General features: G+C 34.3%; 2 protein-coding genes across 4 annotated transcripts in view; one reads left to right on the top strand and one right to left on the bottom strand.

Annotated features, from left to right (window-relative positions):
* Nucleotides 1–6,926: 6,926 nt before the first annotated feature.
* Nucleotides 6,927–9,190, top strand: LOC126971119 (uncharacterized). Its single transcript, XM_050817273.1, has 2 exons — nucleotides 6,927–7,061; nucleotides 7,864–9,190. Exons 1-2 carry the CDS (start codon nucleotides 7,053–7,055, stop codon nucleotides 9,115–9,117), a joined length of 1,263 nt encoding a protein of 420 aa, XP_050673230.1. The 5' UTR covers nucleotides 6,927–7,052; the 3' UTR covers nucleotides 9,118–9,190.
* A 10-nt stretch (nucleotides 9,191–9,200) lies between these two features.
* The window catches only part of LOC126971120 (uncharacterized), a 34,530-nt gene continuing 18,216 nt past the window's right edge, over nucleotides 9,201–25,514 (bottom strand). For 2 of the 3 annotated variants that reach the window (XM_050817274.1, XM_050817275.1), the window contains 4 exons: nucleotides 19,223–19,426; nucleotides 12,851–12,964; nucleotides 11,645–11,758; nucleotides 9,201–9,362 (listed from right to left, as the gene is read on the bottom strand). In XM_050817274.1, coding sequence (XP_050673231.1) covers nucleotides 9,318–9,362; nucleotides 11,645–11,758; nucleotides 12,851–12,964; nucleotides 19,223–19,426 — 477 coding nt within the window. In that variant the 3' untranslated portion in view covers nucleotides 9,201–9,317. The remainder of the gene's footprint in view (nucleotides 9,363–11,644; nucleotides 11,759–12,850; nucleotides 12,965–19,222; nucleotides 19,427–25,514) is intronic. The other variant, XM_050817276.1, reaches the window with a different exon arrangement.

The following is a 25,514-nucleotide window of genomic DNA, read 5'->3' as shown; positions in this document are numbered from 1 at the left end:
CCTCTCTTGAGAAGGTCGAATGGGGTAAATTGAACCTTGTCCAATTTAACCCCCAGAAGACTCAAGTTTGCGCGTTTACCACTAAAAAAACCCCATTTGTCGCATCACCGCTCTTCGACAACACTTCCCTAAAAGCCTCGCCTAGTATCGGAATACTGGGTCTCGAAATCTCGAGCGATTGCCAATTCCGTGGCCATCTGGAGGGCAAAGCCAAATTGGCTTCAAAGAAACTGGGCGTCATTAATAGAGCACGGCAATACTTCAAGCCGGCCCACATTCTAGCGCTGTACAAAGCGCAGGTCCGGCCACACATGGAGTATTGCTGTCATCTCTGGTCTGGCGCACCTCAGTATCAGCTCGATCCATTTGACCGCGTGCAACGCAGAGCAGCTCGAATTGTCGGGGACCCAGTACTCTGTGAACGGCTGGATCACTTGGCGTTGCGTAGAGACGTCGCTTCATTGTGAGTCTTCTACCGCATTTATCACGGGAAGTGTTCCGAAGAGCTGTTTTACCTAATTCCTGCCGCCGAATTCCACCTTCGCACGACACGCCACAAGTTAGGATATCATCCTCACCATCTGGATGTGTGGCGGTCCTCCACAGTGCGGTTTACAAGGAGCTTTCTTCCACGTACTACAAAGCTGTGGAATAAACTTCCTTGTGCGGTGTTTCCGGGACGATACGACATGGGTACCTTCAAAAAAAGCGCGTACACCTTCCTTAAAGGCCGGCAACGCTCCTGTGATTCCTCTGGTGTTGCAAGAGAGTATGGGCGGCGGTGATCACTTAACAACAGGTGACCCGTACGCTCGTTATCCTCCTATTCCATAAAAAAAAAACCTAATGAGACTACACAGGGATAAAATACGTATAATAGTATGTGTAGTCACCGGTCACTGTCTCTTAAACAAGCAACTATGTATCATAGGTGTAACAGACAGACCTTCGTGAAGAGGATGCATAGAGGCAGATGAAACGCCAGAACACGTGCTTATGGAATGGAGGAGTGTGGCCAAGCAACGGGCTCTTGTCCTCCGATCTTCAGGATCGCTCCCGGATGCCTGCAGTTTAAAAGACTGCTAGAGTTCTGGGACGATGTGGGCTGGTTGGAATAAGAAGGTGAACGGACGCGCTCAATGGCCCAATCAATAGGCTAAGTGTAAACAGTCCAGCTAAACTAACTAGGCGTAGCCAACCCATAGGTGAAACAATTTCTGGTGATTAATCAAACGCCACAAATCATGCGTTTGCTTTACACCATATTATCATCTTACAAAAGATCGTCCATAATATTGAGCAAAACCTAGGCAGGTCGTTGGTAATTCATTTGCATAATGCGAATCTATTAGTTGTTACTATAATAAATTAAGCATTAACAAATCATTGAAATCACACGCACACTCTAAGACGTATAATAAAACAGTTAGCCGCATTGTTCCTAAAAATGCCGAAGCGGAAATGTCGTCTGTCAAACTACAACTCGGGGAGATCCAAAGGTCGCGACGATATTATCTAAGAGTATTTGTGTTACGACACATATTCGTTTGACAAAGCCAAAGGTGCAAATTATGCCCGCTGCGCTTCATTTTCACTTTTACATCACTGTTTGTGCTAGTCTAGTCTTGATAACATTTTCGTCACAGAATCTTGTTTTATATCGTTCACTTAACTCGGACCAGACAAATAGGCGCCGAATTAGGAACGATCTCAACTGTTTGAAGCATTTGTGATAGAATTTCTTTGTGAACTTATTTTTTTTGTAACGGATGGAAACATGTAACGAAAAAGAGACAAATATAATTGCTTAGATAATTTATACGTCTAGATAACTATGACAGCTGTTAATCTCTATTTTCAACACAACGTACGCAATAAAGTGACTGACGTCTCGCGAGTGTAGCTGTCACGCACATTAAAGTAATAAACTTGGCCCTAAGTAGATATATTTAATTTGGCCGATAGAAAATGCTTTTCTGTCAGATTCATACAAATACTGATCTAAATATATCAGTAAATCTTTCCAAAACATAGCAAATTGAACAACATTCAAAACAAATTTCCCATAACACAGATCCATGGACCAGCCATAATTGAAATAACAAAAGTAGAAAGTATATCAAGTACATTATAAAACAAAGTCATCCGCAGTCTATCTGCCTGTTCGCAATGAACTCCAAAAGCGATGCAGTAGGCATCGATTTTCATGTTGTTGTTGTTGTTCATCTTCACCAATGGATAGAGTGGTTCTCGAGAAAGGTTTTAGTATTAAATTTATTAAGTTTTTGTAGCCATATTTGTTAGCTGTATTTATAACTGTAAATCAAGTGATTCTCAGAAGTTAACAAGAAATTTCAAAACTACAGCAACGGCAAACGTATTTCGATGTCATCCTTAACAAAAATTGTCAGAAGCGTTTCGTAAGTGCGAAGCCTGTTGACTAACTCATTGATCAAATAGTGATCTGTCTTTCAAGGCTATGTTGTTAATATAACTGTGTGAACACGCAACTTCGGAACACTTCACGCGTATAGGCGGCCTCACACGACCTTTAGAATTTGATCACATTTTGTTTTGCTCTGCAAATTTCGTATTTGTTATCGTTGAGCAAAATGTTATGTTTTGGAGTTCATTGTGATTTGGAACTAACCTGGTATTATTTTAATAGAGTGGCCTAGATGAGACAAACGTGGATCATTTTTCTTCGATTGTTCTTTAATGTAATCTTCTTTGTATAATTTTATACCTGCCGAAGTTACACACCTAACTTCCTTCAAATGTTTCCTCTCCCTAGTTTTCACTCCTTTTGTGTAAATATATTAAAAGACTTAGATTAAGTTGTAAATATCACTAAGTACCTACTTATATTTAATAATTTAAGTAATTATATTTGTGTATGCCCTTTATAATCTTAAAGCAGATATAAAATAAGAAAATAAAACTTGTTTCAATTTTTAGCACTGATCACTACCATTAAATTTATAAAATAAATACTGCAAGTTTGATGGTCTACTTTAACATGATATTGGCTTACTTGTGGTATACCTTCCACAGAAGCCACTCTAGTAAGAATATAATATAATAACGGGACAAACACGTCCCTTTACAAAAAGACAGTGGGATAAAGGCTGGTTCAAGTGTCATGTTTGGGGTTAATTTCCTTACCGACGGACGCCTTTTTGAAGATAGTGTAGTAGTCAATATCACCTACGCACGACACGCCACAAGTTAGGATATCATCCCCACCATCTGGATGTGTGGCGGTCCTCCACAGTGCTGTTTTCAAGGAGCTTTCTTCCTCGTACTACGAAGCTGTGGAATGAGCTTCCTTGTGCGGTGTTTCCAGGACGATACGACATGGGTACCTTCAAGAAAAACGCGTATACCTTCCTTAAAGGCCGGCAACGCTCTTGTGATTCCTCTGGTGTGGCAAGAGAATGTGGGCGGCGGTGATCACTTAACACTAGGTGACCCGTACGCTCGTTTGTCCTCCTATTCCATAAAAAAAAGTCAGTGTGAGGTTATACCCAAATAATAACTGATTAGCAAATATTTGGATAAGTTTTTAAAATTTTGTTTACATTATATTTTGTAAATGTCACAATATTAATTGTAGTGTTTGACCCAAATAAAGATATGAGTACTTACTAAATTACTTACCTTTGTAGAGAACTTTTATTTTATACTAGCTGACCCGACAGACATTGTTCTGTATATAATAAATAAAATAATGTTTTTATATGAATTTGTCAATAATATATCATAACATCAAAAATTACTTCGTAAAATATGCATCCTGCTGTCGTAATGAAATTATTTCACAGCAGTACTGTCCAACCGTGCGTCAATAAAATCTCTCATAGAAATTATGTATGGACACATCAAAGGAAAAACAAATTTGTTGTTTTTATTTAATTTAGCAACATTTTCCTATTTATTCACCTTTTAAACCTTCTCTGGACTTCCACAAATAATTCAAGACCTAAATTTTCCAAATCGGTCCGTATTATATCACTTGTATCATGTTAATTTGATAATAATTTTATAGACATGTAATGTTTGTTGGTTGATGCTTAGTATTATCCGCGTCGACACTATACAGCAGCTATGCCTGTATCTACGTGACAATAATATTATGTAGAATTTATGTTGTCGTGACCGGTAATCGTTAACATTCTTAAAAAAACATTTGAAAATAAAAAGAATGAACCCTATTTGATAATTTATGTGTTTTTCCCGGACATACGTATAGACAAACAAACAAAATATCTATAAAGTACATTTTTGGATTCGGTATTGTTTGTTGAACACACAACAAGAGTTATTTATATTTACTTTGTTATACTTTTATAATATTTATAGATATATGGATGTTTTGATTAACATAATGTGTTGGTAAGTCATTGTTTATTGTTTATTTCCCTACAAATATTTTTTTTTGTTTAATTAGAGGGACCAAGGGTCACGTGCTTCACAGACTGAAGCTGTATATATTGATTCAAGAGAGTGGTAATGAGTTTCTTGGCACTTCTTCTCATTCAATCTTTCAGCTCAACTTTTCTGAAGTATTGGTAAATGGTATAATATATTACTTTGACATTCAAAAGTGTAATTTTTTTGACCTACAAAAAAAATTCTTAGCGTTTGAGTTTGGAAAATTAAATCCATGCGCCCATAACATACGCTATACTGGAGATTATGACTTGTATTTATGCGTTGTAATTTAAGTCATTAAAAAAAATTCACATTTATATAACCTCTGACTTTCTAAGTATCTAAAGCTTTATTGTTTCAATAATTTAGTTTGATTGAAATTCTTACCATACATAACAAAAGATGTAAAGCATAAGGTACACGTGATAGTGAGATTCTTGAAAAACATAAAATTCTAAGAAAAAGAAAAGAAATAAAAGTTAAGTCTCATCAGAGTAGTAGTCTCATGTGTAATAGTGCAGATGAAACATTCCTTTGGGAAGTCCAATTCTTCAACTACTTAGGATACATCAGCTCACTGCAACAGATATAATAATGAAGATGCATGAAGAGAATCAATCTTAGAAGTGAGCTATAAGATAACAGTGGCTATCACAATAGATCAAATTGGTCGCAGTGGACACAACTGAACTGTACTGAAGCCACTTTACAAATATCCCGAGGTGAGGCCCCTAAAACCAAAACACAATTATAATACTGGCACATAATTGCATTATGGCAGAAATAAGCGCCGCTGTGGTGCTCACCCAGTCAGCGTCATATGCAAAGAAGCCTGCCACTAGTAAATTTAATGTCGAAATAAAATAATATTACGAACAAAGTCTTAGACGTTCAGAGTCGAATATTTTTGGTTGATGTCACAAGGGTCAGTAACACACGTCATATTTTAATTCTTATCAAACACTCCAGCAGCACGTCAGTTTTAGTAACGCTGACGGGGGGATGGTTTTATAATGTGTATCAGCTACAAGGTGTACAGACCTTGTAGCTGATACACGCTGGGATTGTAGATAAATAAAATAACATAGGGTGGGATTGTAGATTAATAAAATACCACACGGTGGGATTGTAGATTAATAAAATACCACACGGTGGGATTATAGATTAATAAAATACCACACGGTGAGATTATAGATTAATAAAATAACATACGATGGGATTGTAGATAAATAAAATAACATACAGGGGATTGTAGATTAATAAAATAACATACGGGGAGATTCTAGATAATTAAAATATCATACGGTAGGATTGTAGATTAATAAAATAACATACGGGGAGATTCTAGATAATTAAAATATCATACGGTAGGATTGTAGATTAATAAAATAACATACGGGGAGATTAAAGAATAATAAAATATTCGGTAATTTAAATTAAATATTTATAATACTATTCGAATAAAGTTAAATTGACGTTGACTCTGTATTATTAGTTGTGGTATTTAAATATAAATGAGTTCTTTACAATAGCTGTCATATACTTACATAACAAATTAGTTTGTAAGATTCTGCATCCAATATTATAATATGAACCAAGTTCAAAGTTTGAAAGCGTTTTAACTATCAAAGCGGAGGACAAACGAGCATTCGGGTCACCTAATGGTAGGTGATCACCACGGTCCACACTCTCTTGTCACACCAGAGAAATCACAAGATCGTTGTTGACGTTATAATGCGTTGACTAAACTTACATATGAATTCGAAAATTGAAAACTCTATGGTACGTGACGGGTGAGGATCGAACCGGGAGCTCCGTGGTGAGAGTCAACGGTTCAACCTATTGAAACACGGACGCTTCTTATTTGTGTAAGGATGCTTCGTAAACATAACGGTCGTGATTTCTGACATAATTACTAATCGCATCAAACACAAACAATGATTTTTAAATTGTAATGACACACTTTTACACATTTCTTGCCCCAAACTAGACATAGCTTGTACTATTGGTACACGACAATGAAATATTTAATACAATCATATATCAAATCGAATCAAAATCACTTCATTCATTCAAAATGATACTTATGAATGTCAAGTTTTTTTTTTCTTTTAACATTTACCGCCACTTCTTTCCGCCACAACTTTGAGCTTATTAGAAGTCTTACTTTAACTCAATTTACAAATTTCAGATAGAATATTATATGTGAAGTGATACAACAAACTACTACTACTAATACTATATACCTTAACATACATAAATACTTATAAACATTCATGACTCGAAAACAAACAGACATATTTATTATAATATAAATGTTGGTACCTACCGGGATTCGAACCCGTGACCTCTATAGCTCAGTAGGCAGCGTCACTAACCTATAGGATATAATATGGGTCGTGTTGGCTCTAACAGATTGAGCTGGCACCACAAACGGCATTCACCCATTACAAAGTATAATAAGAACACACTAACAGTATCTAAGTGAATGACAATACATTGCGCTGAAAAGCTTACACGCGTCCAAAGGTAATGCAATACGCCGCGGAAACAGAAGTGGTGGATATATAACTGTGAAGCTCGTAGCTGACTGCACACTGACTTCAACGCTTGCAACCATGAGAGTGGTGAGTACTTGAGAAGTGAAACGTGTACCAAGTAAATATATAAGTACGGTTGCTTAAAACAAATAATTAGTGGGTGGACTTCGCTTAGAAATGTGTGGATAGTTAGTGGCTGCTTGTTTAAATATTTGTTGCCTAAACATGCATTGGAAAGTTTAAATTAACGCGAACTGAAAGAAGTTCAGTTAGTGATTATAATATATGTATTTATATATATATTATAATCACTATACTTCTTTCAGTTCGCGTTAATTTAAACTTTCCAATGCAAATTATCACAATGCAAATCTTACATAAACTGTGATTTACATTGTGATAATATAAGCTTTGTATTCCACTAAAAATGTTGGTGACTTGACTGCTAAATTTTCAATTCATTGATGAATATGAAATACAAATAAGTTTGGTCATATAAACGTTATAAAATCAAAAACACAAATCTGATATATGCTTATATTTTAATTTGTTTTAATTAAATTTACGAAATATTTGTTTTTCTATATCATAATATCAACTAGAAGTAAGTTTTTCCCTCCAAAATTGGTCAAGCCGTTTGAGAGATTAGTAAATAAAAACCGACAGAAATGAAAAGGAAAATATTGGATCTTTTATTTTATTGATTTATACTATTAATCATTTACAGAAAGAATCTTAAAAGCTAACATAGTCCCGCAAAACTGTTTGGACAGTTTGTCTGCAGGATCAAGTCTCTTGCTATACATTAATGCTTATTAGAACATTGATTTTATACAAGTGTAATTAATTTGAATTGGTATGTAATAATTATTCTTTAATTTTTTTTCAGGTAATTATTCTGTCTGTGGTAGCCGCTATAGCGGCTGAGGCGCCTTACCATCTTCCTCGACCGGCGCCGCAGTTACCGTCCTTCAACCTGCCGGCGGTGCAAGCTCCAACTCAGATCAGACCTCATCCACAACCTCAACAACTGCCGCAACCAACATTCAATCAACCACAAAATAATGGATTCAACTATCCACCACCGGTAATACCAAACTACGTTCAAGCTGCTCCTGTGCCCCAGCAATACAACCCACCAGCACCACAGCCCATACAATCTCAGCTACATCCACAGGTACAGCCACAACCACAGCCACTACCAATTTACTCACATCCTCAATCAATCTACCCCCAACCTCATCCAATTTACTCGCAACCCCAACAGAACTTCCCTCAACCACAGCCATCTTATGGAGCACCCTTCCAACCACAACCCCAACAACAACCTATATTCGTTCAACCTCAGCCACAGCCTATTTACACCCAACCTCAACCTCAGTACCAGCCGCAGCCTCAACAACTTCCTAATCCAGGATATAATTACCCGCAACCAATTGCTCCCCAGCCGCAACCAATTGCTCCCCAGCCGCAACCAATTGCTCCTCAGCCGCAACCTATTGCTCCTCACCCGCAACCAATTAATGCCCAGCCGCAACCAATTGCTCCACAACCCCAGCCTATCGCCCCACAACCCCAGACCGGTCCGTCTGGCTACTCATACACGCAACCAGCCATACAATACACGGCGCAGCTGCCACTCCAATCACAGACATCCCACAACCAAGCAGTATCCAGTTACCAAGCCGACTCTAATCAATACAACTCTAACGCCCAACAATTTAGCATCGCATCCAACTATCAAAGTGATTTGAGCCAGTCAAATACTCCTCAACAACAGCAAACCCATCGCGAAGCTCTCGATGACACCGTTGTTAGTCGTGTACAAAGTATTATTAAGGATAACGAACACTCATATGCTAGAGATAAGGGATACTTATCTTTAGTGTCAGGAGTCTCACTAGAGAACGCTCAACCCAGCATTGAAATATCTTCATTTGTGCATAACTCTCGGGCGTCATCCACCCAAAGTGCAAGTTCAGATTCTTCAGCGCCTGCAGTATCAGGACCGTCAGGTCCATCCGCGCCATCTACAGACTACGGGTTACCATCTTCTGGAAGCCAATCGACCGACTCGGGAAGTTTTGGCTTCTTGCCGCAAACAAAACCGGCTACATCGTACGGTGTTCCAGGCAAGAAATAGATTAAGTTCTGAATGAGACTCAACATTGTAAATAAACTTTTTTATAAGATGCTGTTAAAGTATTATATTTAAATGTTGTTTGATTACAATTATACAATAATTGTTTGCTTTAGTATAATTAAGAGTAAGTATAACCACAATACAAAAAATAAAATAGTAATGTTTGCCTGTAATTATCTGGTTTCTTCTATACTTTCTTCTTAATTTTCCGGGTGAATTATTTTCATCAATAATGGAGTGTGCACCTGTAATTAATGGACATATTATTTTTTTATAAGTCTTTCAGCTCTCTCTTTAATCGATTTAAGAAAGTTCAAACTTCCAAACTCTTCTCTGTATATAGGAGAACATTTTTTTTTCTACAAAAGGAGGACTACCGAGCGTACGTGTCACCTCATGTTAAGTAATCATAGCCGCGGCCGCTCATATTCTCCTGAAAAACTTGAGGAATCACACGGGCATTGCCAGGGTCTTGTAAGGTTGTACTTATTTAAAACGTCATATCGTCCTGGAAACATCGTACAAGGAAGCTCGTTTCATAGTTTGGTTGATTATAATATGATTAAAGATGATTTAATGATATTAAGTCGAAGAAGTGTACAAATTCAAGCACTGATAGAATTTAACAATTTTTTTTTCACAGCATCGCTTGCTACTAATAATATAAAACATTCTTTCAAAGCAGTTAGTTAGATGTGATTATCTTAGATCATTTATACGCATATAGATAGACTGTGACAGATGTGAAAATGTCGAAAATAAGGTTGGCTGTTACCCTCTATTCTGAGGTGGATTATATTGACTCTACAAGGTTAGAGTCATTTAGAACTTCAATAATATTAATCTTTTCTTGAACGCAAGCGACGATTTTGTCATTCTTCTGCTATTGTAAGTAAGCGTAGGCGACTGCAATGACTGAACATCAATTAGTATCATTGTATTTACTTTGTGTTGATTTAAAATACAATCATTAATGGTATCAATAGATTGGAGGAGTTTTAAGCTTTCAACAATTGAAAGAGACTAGGCTTACGGTAAGTACGAAGTTATTACTGAGTTTATAGTGCTTAGTGCTGTAATTAATACTTTTAACCAGGGTAAGTCTGCAGCAGATATTGATTGTTTTACATCAATTAATTAATCAACATATTAACATAACTGAACAAAAACCCAAGACAAAATGGACGTACGGTTAATATTGGAGCAGTTTGATAAAAATAAAAAACCAATTTTAACAAAAAAACAACCGACTTCAAAATTCACTATTTGAAAACAATAGATATAATATGCCCCAAAAAGTATAAAAATAATAGCGTATTTTATACAATCTAATTAATTAATCTAATTCTTCCGCCGCGACCCGCTCTCGCCTCTCGCCACCTCACAACTCAAGCACATCTCACCTATACCTATGTATGTAGTTACAAACCTATCTTGCATGACACCGACTTCAAAAATTACAATAATCGTAACTATAAGTAGATTAATTAATTAGATTGTATAAAAATACGCAAATTTTTTAAACTTTGTAGTGGATATTATATCTATTGTCTTGAAATAGTGTTATTGAAGTCGGTTGTTGTTTTGTTAAATTTTTTTTATTTTTTGTGAATTTGTGAATTTGAAGTACACTAACTAACAATTTGTCTTAATATATGCAGCAATGAGCGTAAGCGCTCTATAATTTGATTACAGACAGTTAGAAATTCTGCCACAGATTCACCCTTACTGTAAGTCGTTAAGGAGTCCCATTGAACATCATATTCGACTACGACAATTACTTGACCATAACATAGATGACTTAAATATCCGGATACCACAAAAAAGATTCGGCCGAGTATCGTTTATTTGCTCCTAAGAGTGGAAGAGTTCCGTTACTTTGTCATGGATTCCGTAATCAGGACCTAACCAAACTCTCACCAAACTATCTATGAAGTACATCCTTTCCAATAAAAAAATAATCATCGAAATCGGTTTGCGCGATATTGAGCTATTCGTAAATTTATCATCCACTTTGCTATACGTATGTATAATAAAATTAAGACTTTTATGGTTTTCTCATGGATGCCATTGTCAGATCTTACAATGGGGCTACACGGGAAGCACCAGCTTTCAAATAAAAAAGAATTATCAAAATCGGTTGACCCAGTCAAAAGTTTTGAGGTAACAAACATAAAAAAAACATACCGACGAATTGAGAAACTCCTCCTATTTTGAAGTCGGTTAAAAATGAACACGATTTTATTTTGTATCAGTATATAAGCATTTTTAATGTATAAGTGTTTTGGTATGAAGGGCGCCGTAGCTAGTGCCGCAGATTACTGGCCAAACAAAACTAAACATGTTAGTCTCAAGGTGACGAGCGCAGTTGTTGTAGAGTCACTCAGAATTTTTGGATTTTAGAGTAATCTTGAGCGGCACTGCAATGTAACGTCCTGCTCCTCTCGTTCCTTATTGTCATAAAGAACATAAAGCTAGACTTTTGATATATAAAACAACTAAATTAATAAATCAAGGTTTATCTTACGATATTTATAGCACAGTCTGAAGTCTGCGAGAACGTGCTAGAAGTAGCCGAGGGATTGTGTTCAGAACATTTGCAAGGCTTTAATCTCACCTCTTCGGGATCTTTCTTCGAGACCTTTAATTAATTAATTAATAAATATACAAACATTATTTATATTCATACATTTTGGTTATTTATGTTTAAGAAAATTTATTGAATTAGGCGTTACTTTGCGGAAATCCATAATTATACAAATGATTTACGTTTTCTTTAGTGTTAATTCCGCCAATATTTGTTTTTAAAACAATTCGACACGTGTTTTTATGTTTACACATGAATAATTAACTGCTGAATTCAGATCTCACTTTAAAGGATATGATCAAACTACCTCCCACTTGATCATGAGCGAGTTATATAAAAGTTATGAGTAATCTAAAGTTCTAATTCCGCTAACATTTGTGAGTATATATGTAAAGACAAGATTATACAATATTCTTGGCTTACTCTCAGGTACGACTTTATACGAAGTTTATTTGTAAAGCCGGTAATTCAAATACGGTTCACGTCACCAACTTGCATATTTGCGAAGCAATTATTGTCACTTTTACGCAACTGTTTAAATATTAAATGGACTATATACAGCGAATAAAAATATCTCTAACGGAGATACAGCAAGATAGAAAAAGGAAAGCGACTCTATTGTTACTGTAACTGATTTCGATTGACAAGTCGTAAACAATCAGCCACCTACTAAGTATTTGAATATTGAACTAGGCACTAACGCACAAATCATCATTGAACTGTCAGGTCATTTATACGATACTTTATTGAAGTCTGTGATTTATATAATTATTATTTGTTCGCTGTAAAACACAATACTATATTTTTATGAAAGCCGCTCACATTCTCTTGCATCACCAGAGGAATTACTGGAGCGTTGGAGGAATGGCACACCACCAGATGGTGGGGATGATCTTCTAATTTGTGGCGTGTCAGGTGAAACAGCTCTTCGGAACTCTCCCCGTGATAAATGCGGTAGAAGACACACAATGAAGCGATATCTCTACGCAACCCCAAGTAATCCAGCCGGTCACAGAGAACTGGGTCCCCGACAATTCGAGCTGCTCTGCGTTGCACGCGATCAAATGGATCGAGCTAATACTGGTTCCCAGTACCAGACCAGACTAAAGTTTAACTCTATAATGAGATATCACAAATTGTTCTTACGATGTTTATTGGACCGTTTGAAGTCTTCGCAAATATTAAAGGTGAAGTTAAGGGCTTGTTGTCTAAATATTTGCAGAGTTTCCATTCCTTGTCTTCGGGAACTTTCTTCGACACCTGAATTGTGAAATTTACATTTAATAAATATCGAAGTCAAATCTATATTCAAAGAGAAGGCTAAAAAGAAAAAAATATATAAGCTGCAATATTTACCATATATACGGTAAAGAAATGTCACTGGCGATACGATATTTTTGCCCTTTTTATTTCAAAGAGTTCAATTTAATCATCAGAAAAGAATTTTAAATGGGACCAGTTTTGGTAATATAGGTATATACCTTATCTTGATGATGACCTTATAAAATAATAATAAAATTCAGATCAGTTCATAAAAGACGACATTCTAAACAAACATTTTTTGTAGTCGCTTGAAAAGTTATGAAATAATAAATAATATTAAATTATGTAATGTATGTAAAATATGTAGCTATATTGATCTTACACTAAACATTAATATAATTAATGATCTTACACTGAACATTAATATAATTAATGATTTACTATAACAACTGGAAGTATAACAACAATTAGAAGTTCATTAATTACAGCAGTTATAAAATTAAAGACGACAACATATTCAAGTATAAAGTTTCTTTTTTAATTTAATAAAAATTATTGTGCTCTTAATTATTATGGCTATTTTTTTAGTTCTCTTATAAACTTAACTTGTGCTATTATCTTGTATTTTGTTATAAGATAGTTAAATCCTATTGGGGGGCGAGGGATTACACCTAGGTTCGTTATACTGTGTGAATGATACAAATAGTTATCATAATATGAATATTGGCATATAGTTGTGGTCGTTTAATTTAATTTTCTCCTACGGAGCAATAGCATGGTGGCCCAGGACAGAGCTTGTGACAGTACAAACCAAGATGCAGCGTTTCCAGCGGCTGACCTGCACAGCCATAACAGCATGCGCACCACGCCTACTTCCGCCCTTGAAACTATTCTAGGGCTAACACCACTCGACATACACTTTCAACAAAAACTGACAATGGCGACTCTACATCTAAAGCTGTTGGGTAATGGAAGAATGAAGACTGCCTTACAGATAATCTTTTCATAAGAACTATCACATACAGCTATGTGAGAAAGATGCTGACCAGTCAGATGTAAATGAATTAAGAATTTACACAGACGGCTCCAAAATAGCTACTGGAACTGGTGCCGGCATCTTCTCACAGGACCTGAATATACACACTTCCATACCCTTGGGCACACACAGCTCCATCTTCCAATGTGAGTGCGTAGCCATCAAGAAAGCTGCCAGCGCAATACTAAGAAGAAAAGTACATGGCCTCAGAATAAGAATTCTCTCTGACAGTATGGCGGTACCTACAACTCAGCGCTAATACACGAGTAACACCAAACCCTGGAACAAGTTGCCTCTTATAAACGGGTAACTCTGCAATGGATCAAGGGACATAGCGGTTCGTTGGGTAATGATGAAGCGGATGATTGCAAGGCGGGCATCGGCAAATCTAGTGACTGGTCCATTGCCACTTCTGCCACTGCCCTTCAGCCAAATGCGCTTATGGATACGTTCTCTCACCAACAACCTACACAACACCCGATGGATGAATGTCTCAAGCTGTAGACAGTCGAAAGAAGCGATACCTGCACTGTCACCCAAACTGACACGTAGACTTATGTGCCTCAACAGACATGACATCCGTATAATGGTGGGCACCCTAACGGGTCACACATCACTTAACAAACACCTTTTCACAATTGGCGTAACGGACAGTCCTAAGTGCAGAGGCTGTCTGGCCGAGGACGTGACGGCCGCTCACGTAATCCTGGAATGTGCGGGGGTGGCCAACCAACGCGCAAAAACCTTAACCAATACGAGGTCGCTCCAGGAAGTCTGCGAACACCGCAGGAATGTTCTGAACTTCTGGAAGGAGCTGGGCTGGTTGGAGTAACTGGCCATTACTGCACTCAAAATGGACCCATGCTAGTGGTTTAATTGCGGAAACAGGAGCCCCTATACCATACCATAACATAGTTGTGGTCGTTTTAATTCTGTATTACAAGTTTGTATAATAAATATTTTTTTATATTCGCACGATAGTATTAAGAAAACCATTCTGTATAGTATTGGTGTCATTTGATGACATGAATGGCCGTGAGCCGTGAGGTCAACTTTCATAGAACTGACCTTTCGGTGACTTAAAAGAAATATGGGGACATATTACATCTTTAATTGTGAAATCTTATAAGTTTAAATAATAACTTATATTACTCAAACATAATGTATATTACAATTATTACTAACATACCTATTATATACAACGATTCTGTTTTGTTTGCTGATGATACTTCACTTATTTTTAAAGTGAAGCGACGTGCAGTTATTGATAACGAGGTAAACAATGCACTCTCAAAGATAATGCGTTGGTTTGAGACGTATAATCTGCACTCAAACAGTAAAAAAACAAAGTGTTTACGGTTCATTACACAAAACACGCTGTGTTACAAATCAACGTACTTATAAATGACCAGAGATTGGAACTCGTGGACACTACGGTCTTCTTGGGTATCACGTTAGATAAAAAGCTTCAGTGGGGTCACCGACTGCGTGTACTTCAGTTATTTTCACAGCATTATGACGTACGGTATTTTACTGCGGAGTCAAGGTACTGATATAGTGTTTGCAAAAGAGAGCTGTTCGTGCTATAATATATCAGCTTGGTTATAGACAGTCTCTCAAAGAAAAATTTAAAGGAATAGATACTATGACTTTTCAGTACATTTATTAAAATTTAATATACGTTCACAAAAATCGCCACCTTTTTGCTCTTAATGGTGATTTTTCTAATATGCTTCATAAGATACATAATGGCTTTATGGGTACATGTATATACACTTTTATATTAAAGTCCCAGCCACTGTTCAGGCATTATCTATAAATAAATATAAATGTTTTATTAAAAAATGGCTCTGTCGTAAATCCTACTACTCCACAGCTGAATATCTAAGTGATCCGACAGCCTGGGACTAGATTATTATTATTTTATAGAAATAGCAATGACAATGAAATATTGTATAATTGATTAAAAGAGCGCAAAAAAATACTGGGAGAGTTTCTTACGCTTCTTCTCTCTCAGAGCGCCATTTGCTCTGAAGCGGTAGTATTATCTAGTATATTATTAGAAATGACATCAAAAAGAAATCTAAAGGTATCAATTTTGAGAAAATAAATGCCTTTACGATATAGCGTGGCTGAGCAGTGTTCTCAAACTTAATTATGAAGCAGCAAGGCCAATCCGTTATATATAATCTATATATTCTTATTATACTATAAACTATATATTATACATATATAAAAATGAATTGCTGCTCGTTAGTCTCGCTAAAACTCAAGAACAGCTGGACCGATTTGGCTAATTTTGGTCTTGAATTATTTGTAGAAGTCCAGAGAAGGTTTAAAAGGTGAATAAATATGAAAATTCTCGGAAAAAAATAAATATTAACAATAATTTTGTTTTTACTTTGATGTGTCCCCCGTCGTTCAAAAATGAAATTGAAATAATAGTTTAAAATGAATAACTAATTAGAATCTCTTGCAAAAATCTCAGGAGTTCAAAAATTAACTTAATTTTAGCTAACTAAATGAAGTTGTTAACTATCTATCAGATTATTTTTATGTAGATTGATAAATCATAAGTTTTGTCACAAATTATATTTCCAAACCTAACCATAATATTTGACAACCAATATGTCTATTCATCTTCTATGTCAATGTAATTAATGTCAAGGTATTAACTTAGACAAAGAGTGCATCCTTCTATCTTTGTGAGTGACGTTTACCGCTACGTGCGCGAGTTCTTTCTATACTTCGGTTATCCTTTGTGATAGTATCATTTCAAGTTATGTCCTTTTTTTGTTGATCTTTTGTAATAATGACACTTTACTGCTAAGTGCGTGAGAACTTTCCTCACTTTGATTAATTACAATTTAAAGATGCCGAGGAGAAGACGATGTTACTTAGGTCGTCGCAGTCAATCGACTACCTCACGTGCTAACCGCAATGATGACCAGTGAGAGACAGATCAAGAAAATAGTTGCATTGCTGTGTCATAATTGCGTTCTTTAGTGAGTGACAATGAAGTAAGTATAGGTGATAGGCATAGAATGCAACGAGTTCGTGCACATCAAACACAACAACAGCGAGTACGACATGATGAAATTGAGCGATTCCGCGGACGCAGTGCTCCTGTGATTCTGGAAGGAGCTGCATTCCACCATGATCTGGCAACAGATTATTGTGCCGACAAATCGGTAACAATTGAGGAAATGATAATAATTTGTAAATATTGTAAGGCGTTAAACTACAGTGATGAATCTACTGAATTATGTTGTGCTGGAGGCAAAGTAAAATTGCCACAATTGGTCCCAACACCAAATCCTTTACGCTCTTTATTTTCTTATTGGAAATGATACTAAGCACTTCTTGGCTAACATTCACAAATATAACAGCTGTTTCCAGATGACATCTTTTTTTCTGACTGTGATGATAAGGGTATAACCTAAATATATTTTTTGAAAATTTTTTATTTTTTTTATTTTAATGTTATGATTCAGCGTTAAAAATTCTCACCCATCTTCGATCAACACCTATTTTTAAATTGCGATTTTTATATTATTGTTCCATCCACAGAAATAGGGTTGCAAGATGGCAATCGAATATTACAATAATCATTGTAGTACGATAAATTTTATTTACGATATATTTGGTAGGTCTGAGAATCAGTCGTCATCCATTTTTTATACCCCAAAAATTATAATTACTGATTTTTTTGTTATTACTTTATATGGCAATACAACGTTTGCTGGGTCAGCTAGTATAGTCAAAGTCAAAGTCAAAAAATCATTATTCACTGTAAAACTTTATAAGTTATTTAGTGCAAGTCAGGATGAAGTACAAAAGTTAAAATAGCATTCAAATGAGTATAACAATATTCATTAACAAAATTTAGAACATTAATTCCAACTATCTTTATCATTCAGATAATCTTTCACATTATAATAGGCCTTAGATGTTAATTTATTTTTTACGAGACATTTAAAATTTTTAATAGGTAATATTTTAATTTCATTTGCGAGTTTATTATAAAATATAACACAATCCACTTTTAAAGATTTTACGGAGCCTAGTAGATGGAATTGCGAGTTTATGTTTGTTTTGAGTATTGACACTGTGTACATCACTATTCTTTTTAAATTGGCTAATATTTTTATGAGCGTATAGGAGGTTCTCGTATATGTACTGGCAGTGTACTGTCATAATATTTATTTCACTAAGCTTTTCTCTCGATGAATCCCTTGAACGCATTTTATAGACTGCTCGAATTGCTTTTTCTGCAGCACAAATATGTTTTCAATATCTGCAGCCCTACCCCACAATATAATTCCGTAAGACATGACACTATGAAAGTAGCTGAAATATACAAGTCTACCCGTTTCAACATCTGTCAGCTGCCTAATTTTTTCTATCGCAAATACTGCAGAGCTAAGTCGATTACATAAGTTTTTTTATATGAGCACCCCATTATAGCTTAAAGTCTAATGTAATGCCTAGGAATGTTGTCGTTTCTACTACATCAACTTTGTCACTATTAATTTTTATAGGTGTTGGTTGGTGCTTTATATTTGGAAGTGTAAACCTTACACATTTTGTTTTCCTTTCGTTTAAAAGTAAGTTATTAACTTTAAACCAATTTACTACTTCAGCAATGTCGTCGTCAACCTGACAGAAATTTTTTTGCTGATGTATCGTCCGCAAACAGTATATATCTATATATATAATAAGTGAGGCATCACTTACCATATTCAAAGTCAAAGTCAAATAGACTTTATTCAAATAGGCTTAAACTAAGCGCTTCTGAATGATATTGTTGATGTATAATTATACGATATACTAAATTAGTATAGGATAGGGGTTAAAGTATGAAATTGCCGTTTTATTGTAAAAGGTACTTCGAATTGATATAGAACCTTAATGTTGTGAGATTTTTGAGTGAAACGTTTTTGATTTTTCACAAGGTACGTATGTAGTTCTTCTTTTAAAAGATATGCAAGAATCGATTATCGACTAACAGTTTTTTTTTCTTCAGCTTAGACAAGAAAGATGGATACTTCGAAAATTCTAGTGATTTTTGAATACGAAATACTGTACATAATAAAAGAACAACAAGGTATAATACAAATTGTTATGTAACTTTTTCGCGGAATTTTCAAATAAATAAATAATGTATTGTTCATACTGAAACCTAGTAGCCGGCTGGATCTCAACAGTGTTTTACTAACTTGCTGCACAGTCGAAGCCTGTGTCATATCCTCGGAAATGATCGCCTTGTTCTGGTGGTGACACCCACACTCACGTGGAGAATTCATCTTTTTTGTGTTAAAAGGTTTTGTGCATCCACAAGAAACATCCGCTCGCTTCGGTTTATCATCCTGTAAGTCCTTGGTTGCTAATTTTTTTCTCGACGGACATCTCTCGTCACATACCTGTGACGAAATGTATATTATTCATATATCTATTAATATTTGTGAAGCCACATCTGCTGAGGTATTTGTAATCAGCTGGCAGATGACTATTCCAGGAATGCTAGATATTAAGGTGTTGCGGGAGCAATATCACATTTATTTGGATTTTATTACTACAAATGTGGCTTGGTTACCGTTGCTATACGGCCTTAAGACAAAGAATATATAACAATACAAGTACTTAAGAAGAGCAAAAGCATTGATAACCTTTTAAAAATATATTCTGCGCTCATTGACGCACAATACACAAATAGCCTCACAATCACGCTCAAAAATTGTCTGATGCAAAACCCTGCCTACGCGTCTATAAGGCGGAGTTTTCGTTAAGTTGTGTGTCGACCGCGCTTTGAATACAACGCCAAGCAATGACAGTGTTAAGTGAAATAGTGTGCAAATAACAGCATATCCAAACTAAAAAAGGATGGAGTATTGTATTACTTATAAGTGCCCCTTTAAATCAACAAAATTTTACGTTTTTATTCATTTTGCTAAAAAATTGCATTTCATTTGCTAAACATTGACGTCTATACATATAGACAATGCACGTCATACAAAATGAAAGCCAAAATAAGGCACATGCGACAAATGACACCATTTTAAGGTTCGACTGCTGATTATTATTAATAATAAAATTTATTACAGGCCATACTAGACGATAATATAATGTTAGTAAAATCTTATTCTAGGTCTATCTATCGTATGCTATGTCTGTACATTTCTGCGTTTACTCCAGTTGTTAAAAATATTATAGGTCAATAGCCAGCAATGTAAACATTTTTTCAGTTTAAGCTGCGTATTTTCTTCTTTTTTTTTTTGAAAATATATATTTGTATACAAAAAGTGGATACATAAAAACACAAAATTAGCAGTGCTTTCAGCACTAGACATGCTTGTATCGCGGAAGTGAACATACAAATACAATTAAGTTACAAAATAGGTTCATGAGTGAGCTTCAAATTAAATTTTTAATGAGCTCTGAAAATATTTGATGGAAGTACTCCTTTCTTAAATTAATCTATCTAAATATATAAAAATGAATTGCTGTTCGTTAGTCTCGCTAAAACTCGAGAACGGCTGGACCGATTTGGCTAATTCTGGTCTTGAATTATTTGTGGAAGTCTAGAGAAGGTTTAAAAGGTGAATAAATAGGAAAATGCTGCTAAATTAAATAAAAACAACAAATTTGTTTTTCCTTTGATGTGTCCATACATAATTTCTATGAGAGAATTTATTGACGCACGGTTTGACAGTTCTGCTGTGAAACAATTTCATTACGACAGCAGGTGCATATTTTACGAAGTAATTTTTGATGTAATGATATATTATTGACAAATTCATATAAAAACATTATTTTATTTATTATATACAGAACAACGTCTGTCGGGTCAGCTATCTAATATATAAAATTCTCGTGTCATGGTGTTAAACTTTGAACTCCTCCAAAACGGCTTGACCGATTCTCATGAAATTTTGAGTGCATATTGGGTAGGTCTGAGAATCGGACACCATGTATTTTTCATTCCCCTAACATTTGTTAAGGGTGGTCTACACGAAATTTTTTATTTATTTAAATTTGTTTGATTATGAGTCAGCATTAAAAAATACATACAACTTCTCCCATCTACGATCAACAGTTACTTTTGTATCGTGATTTTAATATCGGCAATACAACGTTTGCTGGGTCAGCTAGTATAATATATATATCTTTGTGTTTAAGCACGTACATAATATTTATTTATGATTTTAGCAGTGATCTTGCAGAGTACATGTGAGTGAGTAGTAGGGATTCGCCGGTTCTGGCTCCTCGATTCTGGCTCACTTGCTCGTGATGCCTACTAAAAAAAAAAAAAAAAAGAAGTTTGGTGTCAAACTGGGGGTTTTGATGTATTTCCGAGCGATTGCGCTGATCCGTTTTTCGATATCTCTTATAGTTTCAAAGTTAGCATTTTAAATTAAACAGATCCATAATCATTAATAATCACTGGTCATTTAGCTAATGATTGGTGAGCGACTCAATGTCTAAATTTCCATGAACGTGATACAGGTAATTTACTAATTACCTCTATCACATTCGTTACTACGATTAAAAAGACAGTTTCTGTATTTATTATTTATTTTTAAAACATGATTTAAATAAAGTATATAATAAAACATCATTGCAGATTGTATCATTTTCAAAATATTTGATGAAATCATTCAAACTCTTCTTATTAAACTTAAAGTATAGATACATTATGCAGTACTCGCCACACACTGCGGTATATTCATTCTGTACTCTTGCAGTATTGTAGTTATACATTCTGCAATTCCTTTGTAAAAACATCAGCTGGAATCCCTGAGGTGGACGACCATATGAATCGAAGTATTGTCCAATACCCTGCTCATCAATGTGTATTGCAACCCAGTGAGTGCCTGGCTTATTATCACTATCTAAATTGCTGACAATATAACAGGGCGTTACAACATATATCGGCAATCGGTTTGCCGCATAAACATTATTTTTAATACTGGGATCGATTTTGTTCAAATAATTCTGTATCTCGATTGTATTCATATTAGTTGAGAACAGGGTCTTGTCAGTTGCGAGGATTGAATAGTTATGTGGATCATAATAACATAAGCACTCAATAAATAAGGTTTTAATGTATCTTATTCATGTATTTAAAACTTATATGGTTACAATAAAACAAAATATCATTACAAGCGATTCAAATATAAATCTATGAACATTTGATGAAATTATATTTTCATCAATAATTTTAATTAAAATAATTATAATATAAAAGCTGATTGAAAACGAACTTTGTACCTACATACTTACGTAGTCATTAGTACAATCTGGAAATGTTGACTCCATTAAACTATCAATAATTGAACTTATCATTTAAGTGCCATTATGTTTCACCACAATATTTAAAAACCAGTACTAATCATAAACAAATTTACTTTTACGATATTTTAGTATAAAATGCTAGAACTGTTCAGAAAAATAATCATTGAAGTGGCGTATTCAGTCAAATTATTATATATTTTGTGTGTTGTGTAATTGTTGAGTGATTTGCTGCAATGGAGGTAAGTTTTATCTATTATTCACTTTGAAATTAAAAAGTAATATCATTTGTTATATTAAGATATGTATGTATAATACTATTCTAAAGCAGTCTTATTGTTGTTGTAGAATGCATTCACCCCAACAATGGAAGAAACTACATATAAAACATTTTACTATCCATTATCTGAAGATAGTCAGGATTCATTAAAAGTTCCTCAACTTAAATCCTTGAAGAGGGCCAGCTCAAATGAAAATATAGATGCATTATTCGAAGTGAAAAAAACAAAACAAAAGAAAATATCATCATCAATATCCAGAGCACATGAGAATGGAAGTATTTACATTACAACTAATGCAGATGACGGAAGAAATGCATCACATTTGGTTAAAATAGAAATCTATGATCTCAATAAAATAAAAAACACGCCTGCACAAGAACAATGGAAATACGCTGATTACAGATTAAAATATTATACAATCGACAATAATGAAAGTTATAAGGACATAAAAAAGATTTTATACAATGTTACGAAGAAAATTTTAGAAACAGAAAATTATAAGAAATATAATTTTAACAATAAGTAGGTAGCTATGAAGAAATACATAAATATTAGTTCAGTTTTGTTATTAGTTTATTTATTCTCTTATACAAATAATATTATTATATTCTCATCATTTGGAAAATTAAACATAACGATATGGAACTCTGCTTTGTATGTAATGAGGTTGAAAAAATGATCAAGTGAGTTATTTTCTTTGTAAATTATTTAGTATTATATTATTGATGAAATGTGGCTAATATCATTCACTTATGTTGTAGTCAACCTGTTCTACAAAGTGGAGGAGGTTTTAAGAGAAGAAGTGCAGTATTACAAGGCAGTGAAGACAATGATACAAGTACAAAGAGAGGACGACAAGGGGAACCATCCACATCATCGGGGCTCACCAGTGTGAACGATGAAATGGTGAACTGTTCTTTATGTCAAATCTTAATACGGAAAAGATATTATGCAAATCATCTTAGAAGTAACCTCCATAAGAATAACGTAATGCAATTACATAGTACTTTAAAAAATGTCACAGTACACGAATCGGCTTTTGGTAATAGAATTATCTCATATAAAATTAAGAGTAAATCCAACCAATTACAAACATTCGAAACACCAGAAATGTTTTTGAATTCTATTAAAAATGAAATTATTTCACTATTTGAGGAATCTGTTCGATTGCTTACAATTTTTAAAGTTAATTTTATTCTGCACGCTAATTTTGTTCAAGAAACAAAAAATATTTCTAATGAATTTGAATTTCAAACATGTAGTTATACTATAATGCAGGGTGAGGATTTAAATTTTTTCTTTTCGTCCTTATGTGATATGTTGATGACTAAAATTAGCACATTTGAGAAAAAAGATAGTGGTTGGAGTCTTAAGAAAATAAATGCATTAGACATGAATATAAACAAATTCAATCCATTACGTGGAAAATCATATATTGAATTACCTAAAGAAATCAAATTAAAAAAAAGTGTTATAAATGTACAAAACTCGGATGATTTATGCTTTAAATGGGCTTTGCTTTCTGCATTATATCCAGTTACTAAGAACTCTCAGAGAGTTTCATCTTACAGTAAATATTCAAATAAATTAAATTTTGACGGAGTTACGTTTCCTGTTAAAATGACAGATATACAGAAAGTAGAAAGGTTAAATAATTTAAGTGTAAATGTTTTTGGTCTTGAATACAATTGTAAAAAGAAAGTACATGAAGTAGTTGGTCCATTGTATTTAACAAAATCACGGAAAATTGTTCATATCAATTTATTATTTATTTCGCACGGAACAATTAATCATTTTTGCTACATTAAAAACCTATCGCGTTTAGTAAGTGGTCTAATTTCAAACCATGAACATGCAATCTACATCTGTGACGGTTGTCTTTTACACTTCTCAACAAATGATAAGTTATCAGCTCATCAATTGTATGATTGTTGTCATATTAAAGTGGAATTGCCTAATACAGAAAAAACTTTAAAAGATTGGTTTGAACAACCAATTTCAAACAATGTCTTAAAATTTGATAAATTTAATAAGATGTTACAAATACCCTTTGTTATATACGCGGATTTTGAAGCTTTCCTTAATCCAATTCAGACATGCTTTAACGATCCATCAAAACCTTATACAACTAATGTTCACAAACACGAAGTTTATAGTTTTGGGTACTATATTAAATGTTCATATGATGATAGTTTATCAAAATATGAAACATATAGTGGTCCTCATTGTACTCATGTCTTTATGAATCAGTTGTATAAAGATTTAGAAGTGATTTGCACAAAAAATTATTTTGTCATAAGTCCAAAACCTTTGACTTCCAATGATAATGAAATTATTTCACAATGTAAAGACTGCTTTATATGTCAATCTAATTTAAATGGTGAATGTGCATTATACTTTGACTCGCATACAGGAAATTTTAGAGGAGTTGCACACGAAGTATGTAAGACAAAGTTTAGAATCCCCTATCACATTCCAGTTTTTTTACACAATCTTAGTCAATATGACTCTCATTTTATTGTTCATGCATTAAATTCTATTGAAGGGGAAATTGATATTATTCCACAAACGAAAGAAAAGTACATTTCTTTCACAAAAACGATAAAATTAAATAATCATAAAATTCAATTGAGATTCGTTGATTCGTTTAAATTTTTACCTTGTAGTTTAGACAAACTTGTTCAAAATTTGAAGGAAGAACAATTTCAAACATTAAAATATAATTTTCCAAATAATAATGATTTTTTACGTCTTAGAAAAAAAGGAATTTATCCATATGAATTTATGTCATCACATGATTCCTTAAAACTTTCAGCACTCCCTAGTCGCGATAAATTTTACAATACATTAACCGACACACATATTTCCGATGAAGATTATGAACATGCCAAGGATGTTTGGCAACACTTTCATTGTCAAAATATGTCAGATTATTCTG

The sequence above is a fragment of the Leptidea sinapis genome, chromosome 23 (assembly GCF_905404315.1).
Source record: "Leptidea sinapis chromosome 23, ilLepSina1.1, whole genome shotgun sequence".
Taxonomy (NCBI): domain Eukaryota; kingdom Metazoa; phylum Arthropoda; class Insecta; order Lepidoptera; family Pieridae; genus Leptidea; species Leptidea sinapis.
This window is presented reverse-complemented; position numbering and strand designations above follow the sequence as displayed.